We start from the raw sequence: 20233 nt of genomic DNA, 5'->3' as shown, positions 1-20233 counted from the left end.
ACAGCTGGTGCCCCTTTCATTTTTTTTCGCCCCCACCCCTCAAACATCCTGAGCCCACCCCTGCATACTGGTCCCATTGGTGCCTGCCAGTCCTCAAAAAATAGGCAGTATTTCTCTGTTGTGTCATAAAAAACCTTTCTGAGAAATTCACCTCAGGACATGAAAGACCCACGCCAGGCTCATTCCATATTGATTTTGCTTTTTTTTTTTTAAATGTATATTTATTACAGGGCATAGATTTGTTCCTTGTGGTAATCAGTGTTGGCTGTAGTTAATATTCAGTTATTAAAACACAACTTACAGAAAGAAGAAAAACAACAGCATTGTGCACGACTCAAAATTCAGCGTATTAGCAGCTGTTACAGCATGATGGTACCATATGTAGAGAAAAAAATGGCAGTGAAGTGCAAAATGCATGTGCATCATCAGCTGTTCTCAGTATCACTACATTATTAAAACATGAACGGGAAAATTGCCATATGTGCCGTCTTATGTGCAAAGATACAGTATTCCCAGCGTTAGAACTGAATATTTTTTGTTATTTCCAAATGGCACAAAGGAAAGTGTTTTCATGCAAGAGCACACAGAAGAACAAGTTTTAACAAGAGAGAATGTATTGAAAAAAACAGGAAGATTTAAACCTTTGGACTGGTTTTATTGTAATTCATTTATTTGACTTACTTGATAAGCAGTGATGATTTTTCTTTGTGGGCTGCAGAATGCCAACTGGCATTTAACTCTTGTAACTTTAATGTTTATAAATAGGCAGCGAGGCGGAGAACACAAAGTTGAATAAAAAGGAAAAAAGGTTTAAGTACTAACACATCTCCAAGAGAAAAACTACCCCGCTCTCCAACTTTATGGAGTACTGTAGCTATTTAAGCTTTGCTTTTTTCCCCTCCTGTGACTCTATGACATTATTATCATTTCCAAAATAGAAATGTTACAAGCAAATGCAAGTGCAATAATTAAAATGTGGGTAATTTACAAGTTGAATCACAGGATCAGTGTTGTGCTGCTCTAATAAAGCAACAGCCCTAATACTGCCTGTGTTTTGCAAAGGGATATTACCACAAGATGGCATTGTGAAGTATGTCACTCCCGCATAACTTTTTAATGAGGTGCTAGTCAGTTTGGACTGTGCCAGCGTCATTCGAGGTTATGGGCCTGAGGATCGAAAATGTTTTACTTGATTTATAATGTCTCGAAGCAAACCTTTAGTCAAATGTATTCCACACTCACAAAACTGTCAAAATATAACTTATTGTAGCCGATCAGTGAGATTTCACATCAGTCTAAATATTCAACTGATATTAGCATGCCTTACACTCAACCCAACTCATTAACACAAAACACCACAAGCAGTGGTGAGTCAGAGGAGGAATCTGTCCTGAGAGAAGAATACACGCACACATGCTGAATAACTGTTGTGTAAAAGTTAGGTTTCACTGGGATGAATGTTCAGTTTATAGGAAATGACATTTACTGTTAAAAAAAAAAAAGAAAGAAAAAAGTGGATTTAGCAACCATATATGTTTGAAGAAATGTTTTGAAGCCTGGATTTTGGGATTACTGTTTGCCGTTATCTTTGTCCATTTTCTAAAGCTAGAAAATCCAAGTTTGAGCAAGGCTGAGAGAGCACGGGTGCAGCTGTGGTGGAACAAGTAAGCATTCCGACCCTGATAGGTTAAGAAAAACAACTGATCAATCAAGCAAACATGTCCCAAAATATCTTATCTTTAAATCTTCAGTCTCTTATGTTAGTGTTGTTCATCATATCCATATCCATCTGGAGACTAGAGAAGAGAAATAACATCATATTTCAATATAAAAATGGCTGAATATAACTGTGAAAAGTATAGAATTCCTATATTTAGGTTACAAGTGGTCTATCGAGGCTTGTATTTCACTGCGATGATTCCCCAGATATTTTTGTTATTTGCCTTTAAAAACTGTCCTGTGTTTTGATAATAAATAAAGTATCAGTATCGGTATCAAAATCTGCGATATTGGCCTTGTATTAATTGGTATGAGATCGTAACCAAATTTTGTGCTATCGCTCACAACTAGTTTTCAGTGAGACTCTACAACGGAGGTGGCGGTATTGTGTTTTGCCGGAAAAAACCTGCTTTGGTCACCACAAACATGGCTCAAGGTCAATGTCAACAAACGTTGAAACACTGGTCACTGGCTGGCCAGCCTTGTCGCATGTAACTCCACCACCATCCCCTCTACCTCCTGATATGAAAAGTCAGGTCATAAACATGTAATGTGAACTAATATTACACATTCTGTTGAAATTCCAGTACGCCATGACACGCATTAATTGTGGTTTGCCGAAACATTAAGTGCCCACATTCTATCCTGCCACCTGGGCTGCACCATGGCCACACTTAAGGGAAATAAACCACTTAGAAATATAATGGAATTTTCCTTTAACACCTAGTTAATGAAACAATAATTATCTAAATCACCCCGAGACACACATTAAAAGAAGTGAAATTAAATATTCAAAGCCTTACATCTCGCTGCGAAAAAATGTGTTGACTGCAGCTGAAGGCACCTCCGCATTCACATCACTCAGCCGTGGCGGTTAGATTAATGCTGATTTATACAAAAGAAGTAAAAAAAGTAGATCCAATTTCCAGCTTCTTGGCTCAATCAGGCTTGCTCAGACTTAAAGCCATGTGCTAAAGGCTGAAACATTGCTGTGTCACATTAGTCGGGGCACATTTCAACAAATCAGTCTAAGCATCAGCAGCAGGAAGGCCTGCCAAGCAGCCATTCTCTACGCTCAAAATTATGAATTAATTGTCATAACTTCCCCCCAAGGAGCACATCAACCCATAATCATGTGCAGCCAGTTGTTGCAAACGTGAGATGGTGCCCACTGATTTAGTAATCTTTTCTCGTAATTGTTTCCTGTCGTTGTTGTGTGAGACAATGACGACACGTTGAACGCTTTACAGCACCATGAATGGACACGCCATGAAAGCTGCAGATGGATGGCGACTGCGGACGCCTCGTGCAGGTTGGAGAAGCAACGTGTTGCACATAAACGTTCCAAAGCTGAGCGCCAAGAGGATCTCAACTCCTCCGTGTGAGGCATGCTCCAATCTGTAAATGTGAGAACCATTTCACTGTGAGCTCAGTGATAGACGTCTACCTCTGACTACTTCTGTCAGTTGTTCTCTCACTGCTACACCACCTACATTTTGTTCCTGCCATCTCCTCTTTCGCTCTCTTCTTCCTCGCCGTCTTCGCACATGGAAATAATATTGTGACAAATGTCTGGAGCACGTTACCAGGGGCTAATTGCACATGTCGTCGCAGGCATGAATGCACCTTAAATGGGATTTTAAAGCTGTTAATGTTCTCACTGTAAGCCCCTTGCTGCAGTGCCAGTAAGTTTTAAAACAAATAATCATTAATAGTAAAAGTTCTACCATCTCTATCTGCTGTCTCCACGCCGTGACCTAGTTGTCAGGAGGAAAGTGCAGGTCTCATGTACGGAGCCCAGATATTATTTCACGCTGGTGATCTGAAGCTGTCAAACGTTGTCAGTTTGAGACAACCCGACGTCGTCCCTGTCTCACGAATGACATGAAAAGTATTACAATATGAAACTATGCATGACTAACTGTGCTATATCTTTTCTGTCCAGCAACCTTAGAAACATCACTTGTCAACCTTCTCCACCTTTAGCACCGCAACGAGAGTCCTTCAGCGTCTCACACACTGCTGGTAAGGAGTGAAAAACTGCATTCAGAAAGTTGAAATCAAGAACTGGGGTGAGTTCTTCTTGATCAGGGTGACTTCCACTTCACCTGTTTGCTGTACGGCACAATCTGTTGACGGAGGAGACTCTCAGCCCTGAGCTAAAACAAAGAAATAGAAGCTAGAGATTACAGTCGGCAGAAAGTACATCCCTCATAGAATTCATGGCCAATGACTTATCTGTCACACAAAAAGAAAGGAGTATAAACATTGGACTGAGTGCATTGTATAAATCCAAATGTCAAACTATAGCAAATATCTACTGAACGTCTATAAAAAAAAAAGCTTCCTGGAAAGCCTGGCTTTTCACACAATGTCTGGAATATCTTTTTTTTTCTCTCCATTTTGGAAGACACAAGGATTTCTATGTATTCATGTATAAAAAATATTAATAAATACTGAACAAATCTCTGTCCTAATAATATGTTTTTTTCTTTTAATCTGCCTACTGTTGTGTTTATCTGCTTTACCCCCACACACAAAGTGGGTGTTTGGTTACCAATGGTTACCAATAGCCTGTTTCACACAAAGCCTCTATGGGTTGAGAGGTTTACCCTGAAGAACAAGGTACAGCATCAGGTGAGCGTGTCATTTTCAATTGTGGTCTTTATGAAGGCAGCTGATGTAGTGCTGTACATTCCCTTTATGAGGAGAGCTGATGTGGTTGTAGTATATAACACCCCTGCCTTCATAAAGGACATGGTCACAGCATTAGCGCTACTGCGGTGCTGGTATTGTTTTTCAGGATATATATAGCCCCCTTCAAAACATAAATGGAAGCGATAACAGTTTCTTATCTCGGTGATTCATTTCTGTATGAAGGAGCTCACAAAATGCTGTGTACAAGACCACCTGAAAAGTCAGACAATGGGCTAATCAGATGTAATTATTGTATTAGCGCTCATGTAAACGCTTCCCACTGCATTGCGCAAGAAATACGATCATGCGTTGTGTAACTTTTGCCGCCCATTCTCTGAGCTGTTTGTCATGGCCACAGAGGATGGTACTAATCTGTCTATAGTCTTGTTGAGATGCATTTGTGTGTGTGTGTGTGTGTGTGTGTGTGTGTGTGAGTGTGAGAGTGTGCAACATCTGCACTCTTTATAATGCCTCCGAACACGCCGATTCATATCTTTTTTATGTAATATATTTGAACTTGAACTTGTTTTTAAAGGCTGTTGTCACAGTTCTACTGCCAAACTCTTCCACCCAGGCATATTATTAAAAAAGTATTTACGATAGGTGCTTGGACCCGGTGCTTATTTATCGAAATAAATAAAGTGCTCTAAATGCCGTCAATGCTGCTGAGCTGTGAGATATTTCACAACGCTAACCATGTGGGCCACAAAGCCTGTAGTCACCAATGAGGGAATGTTTGGTGTGTGCGCCGTTATGTATCCATAAAATCGTATGTGGCGGAGGGGGGGCGTTTGTGTGTTTTGCAGCGAGGGCACAGCATGGCTATATTCTGTTAATGGCGCTGACTGTTACTGTGGGAGTCCGCAGCAGAATCTTAAAATTACCAGAGCTGTTGAAGGTGACAGAAGAGCCAAACCCACTGTTTTTATAGTTTTCTCTGGAGACACTAAAGTTTTTATCCCCAGGGATCATAAACTGGGCTCCCAAAGCAAATACTGTGGAGCGTCTTCACCCCACATTAAACAAACTGCGTTATTTTTACACAGAAGGTGTGGAATCCAGACCTTGCCAAAGACTGGGACGGATCTCCTGTAGGGACACACCTGTTCGCAGTTTCCTGAGTTTCCGTGAAGGATTTATTAAATTACGTGCTGCCTTCCAGTCAGTGTGAGACCAAGATTGAGCACAGCTTATACCTTCCTGCCGTCCTCCCTGTCAATCTTAATGGTTATTGCTACAAATTTGACACCCCGAAGGCCGCAGCCAGGTTCTACTGCGCAAGATTCCCCCACAGCTAAGGCAGGCTGCCAAACAAACCTCATCAGGTATCCTCAGAAGCATATAAAAACACCTCCCAGAGGCTCAAAAGGAAGCCATCATGGCACTTTTATCACATGTATTTGGTGCTTTATATATGGAGGAAAGGAAACTCTGGAGGGAATTATAATGCCTTTTTGATGTTTCAAGCACATTGTATCCTAGTAGAGTGGAGAAAGAGGGGAAAAGAACTGGAAAATAGAGTGTGACTTACCTGTAAGTGCGCTGACTAGGTAGGATTACATTTTAGAGATCCTGTTTGTGCACAACCTCCTTTTGAAAAGGGATGTCCTTATTTACCCTTTCATTCCACACCTATTGTCTCTCTACTATGTCTTCCATAGAGCTGGATCTCATCTTCTGTTACGCCCACTTTAATTGATCATTGAACCGTAGAAATTTGTGAGAGGGAGATATTCCAGATAAATACATGCATGATTTTTTTTGATGTAGTCATTACTTTTCCATGGTGTTTTCATCACTCCTTGCACCAAGCCTGGTCCTCACCTGCTAAATTAGGTTCAGTGATTTTCAATTACCTAAGAGCATATAACCTGCCCAACAAGAGTTTAGCAAGAGTATCACCGATTTTACATCACAGAAGAATTGTTAACCTTATGATTTAAGGACATAATGATACACAGACACACACACACACATGCACAGCCATGGCAGATATTACTTAGTATCCAGCCATGCTACCTTGGAGAGGTGTAATATCCCAGCAGGCCTCTGTATTTCTCATCATCATCTCTGTCCTTATTTATGCACTCATTACATTTTGATGCAGTGGCCCCAGCTGTTACTCGTGCATACCATTTAGTTCAATAAAAATCTCACACTCTAAGCGATTGATATAGCCCAAGCACCTGCCAAAAATCCAAGGCCCTGTCAGCACCGTGCACATTTGTTTATCTGATTTGTTTTGTTTTGCCTTTCCGCTCTATCTGACTTGTACATCTTCTCGTGCACTAAATTCGTTTTGTACATGCGCTGAGATGCTGAATAATCGCAAGTGTCTTTGTAGTTGGAATATGAAGACAGAGTAAACTGATTCCGGGTGAGCATCCAGAAGCCATTTGTCTAACCTGTGCCGCATTTAATCTCCTTTGGATGGATAAAACAGATCCAATGGTAAGCAAGCAAGTAAAGCCTCTACTATTATTCCATTTCACAATGTGATTGTCGAGTGGATGAGACTCGAAAAGGTTCTTTAAGGCGCCCAGATATGTTTTCATGCTTAACGGAAAATGTATACCAAACAAAACCTGAAAAGAGTGAGCACACTATCACTCATATGAAGGAAAATTAGGTTATTGCCTGTATTTTGTAGCAAATTTTCTCCATGCAAGCCTGGTGCTGCTTGTTTTGCTGGGATATGTAAAAATCCACATCCTGCAACTATAGTGGCTATATTACAATTAGTTTTAGCATTCCCCAGCTCCTCCTGTCAACAAGTTGAAGTGTCCTACGGCAAGACACTAAATCCCAAATTGATGGAAAGGCCAATGCCTTGTGTGGTAGCTCACTGCCATCAGTGTGTGTGTGTGTGTGTGTGTGTGTGTGTGTGTGTGTGTGTGTGTGTGTGTGTGTGTGTGTGTGAATGAGAAACAAATTGTTGAGCGTTATAAATAACAGCACTATATAAATATACCCAATAAACCAATCACAAGAGAAGCAACACCAAACTGAAAAGCGTGACAACGACCACAAAAAGGTGAACAAATTGCCAAAAAACAGTTGAAACGCACAATATGTAACTTCTGCTAACGATCTCTATCACAACAAAACAAAAGACATTTGCTGAGTGTTGTGTGGGCAAGGCCAGGCAGATTCTGAGCCGTTTTACAGACGGGAGGAGAGCTCAGAGATTACTTTTGGGGTTAAAAGTGGATTTATCATTATCCATGGAAGCAACGTCCATTTTTGGGTGTGTATGTACGTACTGTAATGTTGACTGCTGACTGGAGCGAGACAAGAAATGTACTTTACTTCATGAACGTAACGTTAAAGAGAGGAGAGGGTGAACCAGAGCCTCAGGTGAGTGCTGAGTTCATTGACAGGTTGACCTGACTCGGACTCTCTCCCGGAATTTATAGCAACAGGCACCCAAATGAAAGGCTGCTGTGAACCTCTGGATTTCTCGGGGTTTGAACATTTTCACTCGGGAACATTTGGTATAATGTCGTGTAATTCAGATGTTTCAATGCAGAAATCTTAAATATTATATCCTTAGGCATGTCTGAATTGTTAACCACTTGGTTGGGTTTCTCACTTTTGGAATACATTCCTTGGTTTAGCCCTAATACTGATTGTACATATGCTCCATGTGTTGTGATTCTGAGGGGCTTTGCTGCTTTGAAATTGTCAGCCTTAAAATGTATGTTATAAGAGAGCTTTTTGCCTTTATCTTGCCACTACCTCAATAGTGAAACATATATTTGTATCCACCTGTGATCATCTCTAAATGGAGGGCAGGTGAATTTCTGGAAAGTTAATTGAGCAGTGTAGATACTAAACTGGGAGCTTGTCTAACTGTGTCTAGAGGCTTACTGTTTACATTCATGAAGTGGGCCTATCAACATAACCTTTTGGACCTGCCGCAGTAATTAGCAAACAACACCATGACTGCAAGACTGAGAAATTCATCTAAACACCGGTACTGCTGTTTACTGAGTGCCTGAGTGCATATATATATATATATATTTATATATATATATATATATATATATATATATATATATATATATATATATATATATACAGTATATATATATATATATATATATATATAACTCTATATATACTATATACTATTAAAGTATTCCATGCAGCAGAAGTATGTATCCTGGGAAAAAAACAGTTATTTCTGTATCTCTGTAGGCTCTATGCCTGAGCACAAATGACTCTGAAAGATGGACATTGGCCATACAGACTCTTGATCTTTGGAGAGATGACAATTTAATGCAGCCTGTTGGGTTTTGCCAAATTAACTTATGTGAGGCTGAGTACAGTTTCTTCCAAAAAGCCTGCAGGGTTGCCAATGCAAGCATGGAGCAGCACAGGAAATGTGGGCGAGGAAGCACATTAATTTTTAATCATAGAGATTTTGGCCTGATGTTACACTGGCAGATTAACCTGCTATCCAAATTTGATGCTACATCCCAACAGAAGACAATGCAATTCTTTGGCACAGATGAAGCAATTAATTTAAGTCTTAGATAATTAAAGTGTTTTATCTTTGTGACATTTATAATGTCCATCTCCTTCTTGGTAAAGGGCAGGAGGACTGATTAGTTCCCATTGAATTAATAGCTTGAAATCCTCAAAGAGAGTAGGCATGAAAGACTGAAGATTGAATTGAAAAATATAACATCAGCAAAAATTTAAATTTCTCTACCTGTATTTCCTAAGTAAATTTTGCTTTTGGAAAATGACTTGTGTATTTGCATCTACAACAATGGAAAATGGACTATGAATGTACTACCTGGTCTCCTTGTCCTCAGGCTTGTGGGAGAGAAAAATGTAAGCAGTGGCTACCAGTTAGTCTCAGGGCACAGGGCATTGGCATAACATCTAACTATTGTCATTCAACACTACAATTGTCTCTATAGAAGGAGATTAAGGCCAATGAAAATTTCCTGGGTGGTTCTGACTTTTTATTCACCAATCTGACTTTTTCTCAGAATTCTGAGTGTAAACTCAAAAGTCTGAATTCTGAGTATGAAGGCAGAATGAGTTTAAGAAAAAAGAGATCTCAACTTTTTAATTTTTTTTTATAGTAATCCTTATCCCTATTTCTGTATGACAGAGGAAATGCACCAAAAAACACAAAGCAAATTCATGATGTGCATTAATGGGTGCGTTAATATTAGACTTGCAAGACCTTAATTTTTAAGACCAAATCAATGTTGTGCTTTTGAAATGTGTTTTACAGCTCTGTCAACATATTTTGCAAATGCAATGGCGTTGGACACTTGGATGGCTGGAGCCAAAAGCACTTCAACACACAAAGCCACAGAGACACATAACAGCCTGTCTGAACAAGTTAACAAGTACGGAGGGAATAGAGATGGAGGTTTTTGTATGACATCCTCTGCTGTGAGCTAATGTTAGTGCTATCGAAAGCAGCGTAAACTCCCAACACACACAACACCATCAGCCATGGGTCGCAGCTGCAGTCACATCAGCGCTGACCTGACATGCCTCTTGCACAGTAGGTGTTGGAACAATGGGGCTCCAGTGACCACTTTTCAAGAAAAATCTCACACTTTGCACTCATCATTTCCTGTCACAAATGTTGGATTCTGCGGTTCTCTTTGGTTTCCTCCCACACTAAAATATATTTGGAAACTCTAAATTGCAAACAGGAGTGGAGGACAATGTTTGTTTGTCTGTGGATGTAAGCCCTGTAATAGAGTGGCAACATTTCCAGAGTGTACCTTTTTGCTTTGCACATGCAGGAATAGACCCAGTCCCTCACAGTGCTGCGTACAGTAGGATAAGCCGTTTAGAAAATGAAAGCAGTAATAGAAAATTGCTGCGTGCTGCTGCAGTGTGATCAGATACACAAGCCTTTGTTCAACAAGCCAAAGATAATAAAACATCCCAAAGGCAGAGACAAATATAATATTTCTTCTGAATATTACAAAACTCTTTTTTTCCACTCTTTTGTCATTTACTTCCAACCCGTCTTTTTAAAGGCAGTTAAAAGCATTCACTTCAAGGCCCCGTGTGTAGTGTTTCTACATCTACTGCAGCAAATGAGGATCTTGTTGAAACAGCTAATAATAAAAATTCAGGAGCTTCACTCTACTTATTTCCTCACAAGAATCAGCCACAGTCTGATAAATAATCTCGCCACCATGAAAGCATAAATATCCTCCATCCTGCTCTGTGGTCACATCCACAGCTGGACAGAGTCACTGGTCATGTTGGACGAAGCCCCAGATTTGTCAAAGACCGGCTTATGTGCAAGATTGTGTCTTCTGTTGCCGAGCAACTGACCTTGTCTCATCGTGCGTGCCTCACCAGAAGCTGCGGTTCAAGACCAAACAAGAGCGTCTTTGACTTTTCAAGTCACTCAGCTGAGTGAGAGTTGATGAAAGTTGGTGTATTCTAATGTAATTCATGTTGTTTCACGCAACCAAAATCCATCTCAAATTCCCAAAAGCTCTCCCTTTTACCATTTTACTTTCATAGCTGGTGTTTAATATTTTTGTCCCATTATCCCGTATCATTTCAATTCTATTCGCAGAAATGGAATATAATATTCATAGAGTTTAATCACCTGGAACTAAGAATCGTTGTGTTACCATTACCGTAGATGAGTCCGTGTTGCACCGCCATGTTTCTACAGTAGCCCAGAATGGAAAAACATAACACTGGCTCTAGAGGGGGTCTATATCCTTTTGTTTGTTTTTTTGTTTTTTTACCTGCGACCATAGGGAAGGGTGTAACTAGGGGTGTTCAATGGCTACCACACCACTGAATGCCATTAAATCCTACAGACTGGACCTTTAATGTAAACAATAAATTACCTCTGAATTAAAATGTATCACTGAAGCCAAAATCATTATTTTCTGCTAAGTACAAAAAGGCCTCATCTTATTTTCTAAGATGTTAAAAAAAATTACATCATCACAAGGTGGTTTCCTGAATGATATTACAATTAACATCAAAACATGTTATCTCAATATTCCTCATATTTTTTAATACCCCTGCATAGTAATCTCAAATTAGATAAACAAAGAACCAGCTTGAGCTACTTCTTATTGATATTTATTTGATCCTGTTAAGCTGGTACTGAGGGAGCAGCCATTCTTCCTGGTGTTCACAAGAAGACACACACAAAAAAAAGAAAGACAAAAGGTTGAAGTCAACACTGACCCACCTCCTCAGCTAAAGTACAGCCGGGGAGTGAAATATGGGCAAAACAAATCCAGATATAACTGCTTCAGTAGCATAGCAACTATGATGCATCATGCCAATATTTCACCAGCTGCCAAACCATCACTGTATGGTTACTGGAAATACTTTTTCAAGCAGCTTTTTTGTTGACATAGCATCTGTATTATGGATAATGCCAGATGTTTTTTCTCATGGTTTGAAGCAAATCTGTTTTTTGCATCCAATGTATTCTGGTTTATGCTTCGGTATCTTTTCTGTTGTGTCAGACTGCATTACTTGTGAGTACAGACAGAGATGCAAAAAAGGCAAAGTTTCGAGTCCACATTTCCGTGAGAGATACTGAAAGCAAGCCGAAGACATGTTTGGTCCACTTTTGCCAGGATTAGAGGTCTGAATTAAACATACAGGCATTCCAGCTGTGAAAAGCACCTGGTAAGCTTTGAGGAAAACATCTCATAAGCCTGTGTGCTGCTGGGATAAACAGGTACAAGCCATTCAGAGACATGCTCCAAACACGGCATCAGAGGCACATCGGAAATAGACCAGTCCAGCTGAGCAGGAGAGGATTCTGCCACGAAGCCAAGCACTGTAGAGAATAGAGGAGGGGAGGGGAGGGGGTATGAATAGCTTGGAAACTTCCCTAATCTCCCCGTCAGAATTCCCGGCCAAGCTTTTGCGAAAGAGGCATAGTGCTCATTCCGAGTGAGGGGGGATGTGCACTGTGATCCCCCAGCTATTGTTTGGCGCAGACTTGGGTATCCTACAGATAACTGCCATGAAACAAAAATAGACTATGAAGTTGATGAGTTTATTGGAGCATATTATTTTTATCATTAATTTATCAAGCACTGTCACAGTATGTTGGACAAAGAGCCATTACATTTTAAATCACATTTACAGTGTGCCTTGGTACATACTAGTCCAGAACTATCGTCAACAATTTTCAAAATTTTTTGAAAGTATAACAAAGATCATCAAGGCTAAAATATTTTCAAGTTAATATATAGTTGGTGGTATACATCTATATAATGGGGAGTCTATATTTTAGAAGCACTGTAGGGGTTTACTGCACAACTTCACCAACTTCCAAGCAGATGTGGCAAATGTACACACATTATTTACTCAAGTTGAGTACAGATACTTTTAAGACTGGTAAAAGTAGAAGTACTCATTCAACTGCTTTACTCAATTAAAAGTAGGAAACTACAGATTTTGTTATGTACTCAAAGTGTGAAAGTAATAAGTATCTCTCTGAAGGGACATTTCCACCGGCCATTTCTTTGCAAAGCTAGACCTCACATCATATTATTATAATTCAAAGGCTATTAAACTTAAAAGTAGAATCAGTTAGATTTTTCCAAGCTGTTCTTCAACACACCAGAAAGATAGGTGATTGTTCAGACTCATTCCCAGGACATGAAATACAGCCATTTTGGGATTGTAAAGTGTCACAAATAATCCATAATTCCCCTAAAATGCATTAAAACTAAAGTAACAGGCCTGTTTTTTGAAAAATGTAAGTTGGATGTTCAGATATTTGGTTTAAAATGTAGGGATTAAAAGTAAAAAGTTGTCAGAAAAAATGAATACTCAAGTAAAGTGCAGATACATGAAAAATCTACATAAGAAAAGAGGCCTGAACTCCAGCAACGCCTGCAGTATAGAAATGGTGGGTTGGTTATGTGGTTATGTGGCTTCAGGCCAACAATTGGCTTCACGACAACGTAACAAACCCACCTTTGTAGTTATCCCATTTCCTTATATTTGTGTGAGCCAATATAGGTCACTTCTGTAATATCAACAAAAGGCATTTTCTACTGTCTCATCGGGATGCTTGTCCTTGAATACACCTCTGCTTGGTTTCTAAACTGTGCTGAAAGGAAACAAGATACACCGATTGTCTGAATCCCATATGATAATCCGACCCTGAGCATGAAATGTGCTCTTCTCTGATTCAAGGTTCACTGGGTTAAGTCAGTGCTATTGTTATTACGAGTGCTGACATTCAATGCCTGACTTCACTGATGGTGTACCTTTTTTTTTTATAATGACAAAGGTCGTCTCTATATATAACTGTCAGCATGAAAGACACAAAATTGTGTTTGCTTGAGGGCTTTTTTTTAGGCAGACACCGTTATTCATCTGTGAAAAGAGCATTTGCAAATTCCATTTACTCAAAAGGATAACCAAGACTTTATATTCAGACGTGTTTTGCTTTATAATGTAAATATTTTAAATTTCTCACCTAAAATGTAATTTAGTCCAAACACAATTCTTGGCCACTTGTATTTTTTAATGTTGTGATATAAAACATAGGGCTGAGCATCACAAATTGACTCCCCTCATTTCATACACAGCACCTCTTTATCATGTTGTAAACTTATTGTGTTTTGATTAATTTCAAATTGCTTGCTTTGCTTCAGTAGAGTGTGAAATGCACTTTCCCTTTTGTAGTTTTTCAATTTCTATCATTGTGAGCATGGGGGGAAAGAGTATGGGGCAGGCAAAGCGACTGAACACATGGATGTCTGGTGTAATTAAGAAACTGAAGTATTAGAACAGGCAGTGCCTTCACCAGCTATAATTCATCAAACATGGTCTTAATTAAATTGTTTACACAGATGTCTGCAAGCTGGTTCCCAGCAACAGTCATTCCGTTATAACAGCGCATCATTATTACTGGACACATAAGAAAAGTTTTGTGTGGCTGCTCACTACAATCTATAGGGCACCATAAAATAGAGGAATGAATTCCTACTTGAGATAAGCTAGGTCAAACAAGTGCTCTGTCTTTGGTAGTTGCTATGAAAAAGGCTTTGGAATGGCAGCTGTAGGGGGGAAGCACTAATGTTTCGGCACTAAATACCTCACTGTCATCACATCATTGAATCATGATGGGCAACTGCAAGGTGTTTATAGTTCTTTTCAACATATTGATTCCGTGAATTCATAGTATTTATAGCAGGACATATATGGTGAAAGACAGATGCTGACTCTTAGTATGGAGACGCAGATTTGGTTGAATTGATTTTGGGATTTTTCAAGGACAAATCAAGTTTTAAAATGTTTGTTTTTTTTATCTCACGCAGATGAGAATCAATAATTGTTGACTATTCCGTTTTTATTATATGACTCCACATAGCAACAGTCAATGGGGCTCCAGAGAGAAGAAAGGGGCTCAGGGCTGCTTCCCTTTTTAGCCAGTTAACAAAACACAGAATCTTTAAAGTCTGAGTCACACCCCATCAGGACCATAGGAGGAATGTAACCGCTGTCTCAAACGCTCTCTTTTATTAGCCCAGAGCAGACCGGTGGTCTGCCTGCCCTCATTCCCAGTGTTATCTCAGGGATTAAGGGCTTGCTGTCTTTGACCACCCTCTCTCCGCCTGGTCACACACATATAAACAAACACTCAGGAGACCCCTGCAAAAACAGAGTCATGCAGCAAGTGCACACTCAACCACACATGAGTTAACACATGGTGTTAGAGGGGAATGACTGCCTATATGGAGGGATTTGGTGGATATAGTTTATTTTTTTGTTTTTTTTCCTAGTGCTCAAAAATATCTCAGAATAACTGAGCTAGAGCTTGTGAGTTAGAGTAAGGACAGTATTGTTTAAGGATGGAAAGGAAAACAAAACACTATTTTGCAACCATGACATCAGCTTCTTTATTTTATTATTTTGGTTTACCAGCCGTAAACTTGGTTTGACAGCCTGCTAGTTCCAAAATACAGATAACCAACAACATGTCAAGATGACACCATGACAACACATTCTCACTCCCGACTCATCAAATACAGCAGCTTTGTCAGTGGCCTTGAGCTTCAAACAGTGACGCTCTACATACCCCTCTAGTCTCAGTTTTGTTCGGCGCGAAGCTACTTGCAATGTCCTGTTAGACTTTCAAAATAGCGCTTGCTGACAAACACTCCACATGCATATTATGAGATATTATGTCTTTTGAACTCTTATCGACATTGTCAAACATTTGCGGTTTGGTTAGGTTTAGGCAGAAAACTGCTTGGTTAGGTTTAGGCTCCAAAAATACTTGGTTTGGTTTAGGCAAAAAACTACTTGGTTAGATTTAGGAAACAATCCTGCTATGTGTTAAAATAGCGTTCAGTCACATTACTTATGTAACTTACAGTTAATTTACCTATGCAACATAACTTCAAAACAATTCAATGTTGCTACTTCATTACACACAGGAAATGAGAACCTGGTCTCTTGTGAGATACCCCTTTTTATGACTTACCCAATTACCCCTAACCCCCTGACTTTCTCTTGCTCTTTATACCTCTATGCTAAAGGGGAACTTCCAGAAATTATGGTAACTACAGTGTCAAACTTAAATGCGTAGAGCCACTGACCGGGCTGCTGTAATTCACAGGCTGGGAGCAAGAGCGGACCGACCATGAACATCCTAATCTTGACATTAAGTTAAGAAGAACCATTAGTGGTTACACTGAAGGGCCCGAGAGCACAATGTCGCCACTACAAATTCACACAGGTTACCATGGCATCAAGTCATCAGTATTCATAAAGCAATTCAAGACTGGAGTAGACATTTTTTTTTTGGCATGCGGCTCACTCAAACAGAAATGATGTCATATTTGAGTGAGCCACATCAGAGACAGTGCAGTGAATATGTTTACATGAAGTCTAATAATGTGCGTATCAGTCATATCGTGGTTTTAATCAAATCCTCCTGTACATGATTGTACTGTCATCCAACGTCTGCTTTTTGCGCAATAGTGTTGTCAGCTCCTTGATACCTATGGGTTTCTATTATATCTGCAGTGAATACATCCTCAATATGATATGAGAGAACGCAATTTGGTTTATGCCTTCATGGACTCTTGTATTGAAGCACTGTTTTTTTTTAATGCAATATTCAACATCATCTTCAATGCTGACTGGACTGGTATCAGAATTTCAGTTTTTCTATGTCACGTTTTTCTTAATTATATTGATCGTTTTTCTTATTAAGCCAATGTCACTCAAGTTGAATATGTGAATGTGCAAATAGCAGTGATCAGACACTGGCTGTTTCTGTCTGAGTATCCCTAATCATGACAAGAGTACATAGTGAGTAGTAATCTGACCAAGTTTAAGTAAAGCTTTTGAAAATGAGGGGGGAAAAAATAACGTTTTTTGAAGGTCGGAGATAAAACAGCTTTGTCAACATGTACAGACAGCTGACAGCTCCTTAAAGAAGAACGTAGGAACCAATGAAATTACTGCTTGTTTGACTTCAGATGCTGAAAGCAGTAATCGACTGATTCAATCATTGCAACAGCAGAGGACTGATTGAAGCCTTGTTTGAAGGAAGTTTGACGGAAAACAGGAACAATAACAAGTCTGTCCCCGCGCGACCTATGCAGCCAGCGTCACATCTGTGTGCACCCGAGTGACAGCTTGATAGAGCTTCTGCTTTAGATGTGCTCAGATGCTCAAGCCACAAAACTGACTGCAATGGTTTGTTTCTCCGTGAAATCATTGTTTGATGTCATGTTACTCAAACTGATGCATTCAACAGGGGTCTACCTTTGCTGGAATTCAAAGGTGACAGCTAACAGGCCACGTTACTTTGAGGTTATAGTGAAAGTGAGAGGATTATATCGCTGTTAGCACATGGTACCATCATGAAACAGGTTGATGTGAATTAATTTGATCCTTTTAGTGGGTGAAATGACAGTAATCATTACTGGTGAGTAACCCATTCAAGTAAAGAGAAAAGCAAATGAGGTAAAAGATTGAACCATTCCGTCATTTATTTTTATTCAGTAGTGCCCATGTGGGAAATACCTGTAATGTTACATATATAGAGTTTCAGTATAGATATACGATTGAGCCTCTGTTGCACGTCTCACTCTTTGTTTCTGTCAGACACGAATGTGCACAGACCCACATGCACACCAAAAGACGACAAATTAGCTGTCAGTTTTAGTAGCCATGTGACCTCAAAAGCAAAGACAAGGGAGATAATGATCTAAGGCTAAGGACAGCTATACAGACACACACACATATCTGCACACTTAAACTACACTGTCCAAGGACTTCAAGCTCTAGATTGACGGATCAAGGGGGACTGGCATGAAGACAGAGAAGGGTAAATGTGATTATCGTGTGACAGGCTTGAGCTGTCTTAAACTAGCTTGATAAACTGTGATGCATGCATAAAATTAAAGTTTCTGTGATTAAAATTGTGGCACGGTACTGCACATCTTATAATAAATTAAATGAATGTTTTGTTGGTTCATTTATCATTCACTGGAGGGTATTACGGAGCAGTCATCTACATAAAGCCAAGTGACATATTATATATTTATATACCAGAAACATAATGGAATTGCCCTGCTTGCTTTCACCTTGTAGCCATGCAAGATATACTATACTGTATACTGAGTTGGGCATGGGAACACACAGACAGTTGGCACATTCTAACCACACAGGATGCTGCCAGTCAATCATTTGAATAACCGTTATTTTTTAAAATAATATAATGTGTAACATTTCTGCATTAAAATATCTAAAACAACTAGAATGTTGTTATATACTTTTTTGATTTGTGCACATACGCTATCCCAAATGTTTCCCACGATGGCCAAAACCAGAGAATGCTCTTTGACTCGCCTTTCATTTGGTCACCTGTTTGCTTTAATTTCCGCAGAAACATCAGATGATACATGAAGTGAAAAGGGGAGTAAGCAAGCACGAGTAAACATAACGTAAATAACTATTTGGAACAATACCACCCCTGTTTTAATTGTATATTTTGTAAATGATAAAAAAAAATAAAATAAACAAATCATTTTTTTTACTCTTTTTGATCATATAGAAATGATGTATACAGTACTATGACTGGAAAATGCCTTGATCGCTGTAATCAGGCACCTGCAGCAGACAACATACATATTGTATTACAGTTGATACTGGCACTGGATGTATTTTTAACATTTATGGGCTCAGCTGGTTGACCTTTAAAGTACATCAGCCTTTATTAAAGCATTAATTAAGAGTCCCTTTAGGATCTGTGAGAGCCTGCCAGGTTCCTAAATATGCTCTAACACTCTAACCCACTCAGTGACAGGATGGAAAATGCCAGCTATCATTTATTGGGGAAATGAGAAATTGCCAAAACCCCCAAACGTATCGTTGAGCACCGATACTATCCAAACACATCTCTCATCGACAAAAGCTTTGGCAGACCTTTTATCTCTTAAAAAAACTATAAAGCCATGACATAAATTCTAAGGCAGGTTTAATGCATTCCCCTCAGCCCTATCGTTATTTTCTCAAAAGAGAATTCCCCCCTCTTATTATATAGATAATACATAATAGCAAGTCCCGGAGTGTGCTCATCCATCCCGGGACCTCTTAAATAAAATAATTAACTATTTGTGATGTTGTTACAACAGTGTCCTGGAAAAAATAAAAAAGCATTGTTCCAGAAAGCAGTGATTCCCAGGCAGCCAGCAGTTAGCAAGCAAAGCTATTTTGGGCCCTCTCCCTCATGGGCTGATACATTGGCTGTGCTCTGATCCCTTTGTCCATCAGAGAGACAGAACATTTTCCGCCTAATGCAACTGGACCCTCGCTAATGACAGCAAATAGCCCTGTCGGCTAGATGACAGCAGCTGAGAACAATATTGAATGTTGACATCACTTGCTATGGGAATCTATTTCGGGTTTCTTCCTTTTATAGGTGTGCTGGTGGAAATTGCTATCTTGCTCCCCAGACAAAGCACATATAAAAGCTGTGGAAGAGGATGTGACTCTGTGCTTGGGAATCACATTGAATCCCCTTCAGTCTCTTGCTTGTTTCTCAGCAAGTGGCAGCTCACCCCGGAATCCCTTTACAACATGGCACCAAAGAAGATTGAACCCAAGAAACCTGAGCCCAAAAAGCCGGAGCCTAAGAAAGATGCTGCTCCAGCTGCTAAGCCGGCTCCTCCTCCAGAGCCGCTGCCAGAGCCGCCCAAGGAGCCTGCGTTTGATCCTAAAAGCATCACCCTTGAGTACAGCGCTGACCAGATTGAGGAGTTCAAGGAGGCCTTCACCTTGTTCGACCGCACACCGACTGGAGAGATGAAGATCACGTACGCCCAGTGCGGAGACGTGATGCGAGCCCTGGGCCAGAACCCCACCAATGCAGATGTGCTCAAAGTGCTTGGGAAGCCACGGCCGGAGGACATGAGCACTAAAATGGTGGACTTTGAGACCTTCTTGCCAATGCTGCAGCATATCTCCCGCGCAAAAGATCAAGGCAACTTTGAGGACTTTGTGGAGGGGCTCCGGGTTTTCGACAAGGAAGGCAACGGCACCATCATGGGAGCGGAGCTGCGCCACGTGCTGGCAACACTGGGAGAGAGGATGACAGAAGACGAGGTGGACAGACTGATGGCTGGACAGGAAGATGCCAATGGGTGTATCAACTATGCCTCCTTTGTAAAGCATATTCTTTCTGGGTGAAAGGGACATTCAACCATAAAGACTTAATTTACCTCTGTTTTCTCCACTTTCTGGACCCTTGCTTTGTCCATTTAGAGGTGAGCATGTCACTTAGTCCGTGACATTCATTGCT

The 20233-nt window shown here is 40.0% G+C and overlaps 1 protein-coding gene across 1 annotated transcript; it reads left to right on the top strand.

Moving 5' to 3' along the window:
* The first annotated feature begins 19512 nt into the window (after nt 1-19512).
* LOC141005972 (myosin light chain 3-like) lies at nt 19513-20121 on the top strand. Its single transcript, XM_073478041.1, has one exon. It carries the CDS (start codon nt 19513-19515, stop codon nt 20119-20121), a length of 609 nt encoding a protein of 202 aa, XP_073334142.1.
* Nucleotides 20122-20233: the final 112 nt, after the last annotated feature.

Source organism: Pagrus major, chromosome 12 (genome assembly GCF_040436345.1).
Source record: "Pagrus major chromosome 12, Pma_NU_1.0".
NCBI classification, from domain to species: Eukaryota; Metazoa; Chordata; class Actinopteri; order Spariformes; family Sparidae; genus Pagrus; species Pagrus major.
Note: the sequence above shows the minus strand (reverse complement) of the source record. Positions and strands in the feature narration are given on the sequence as shown.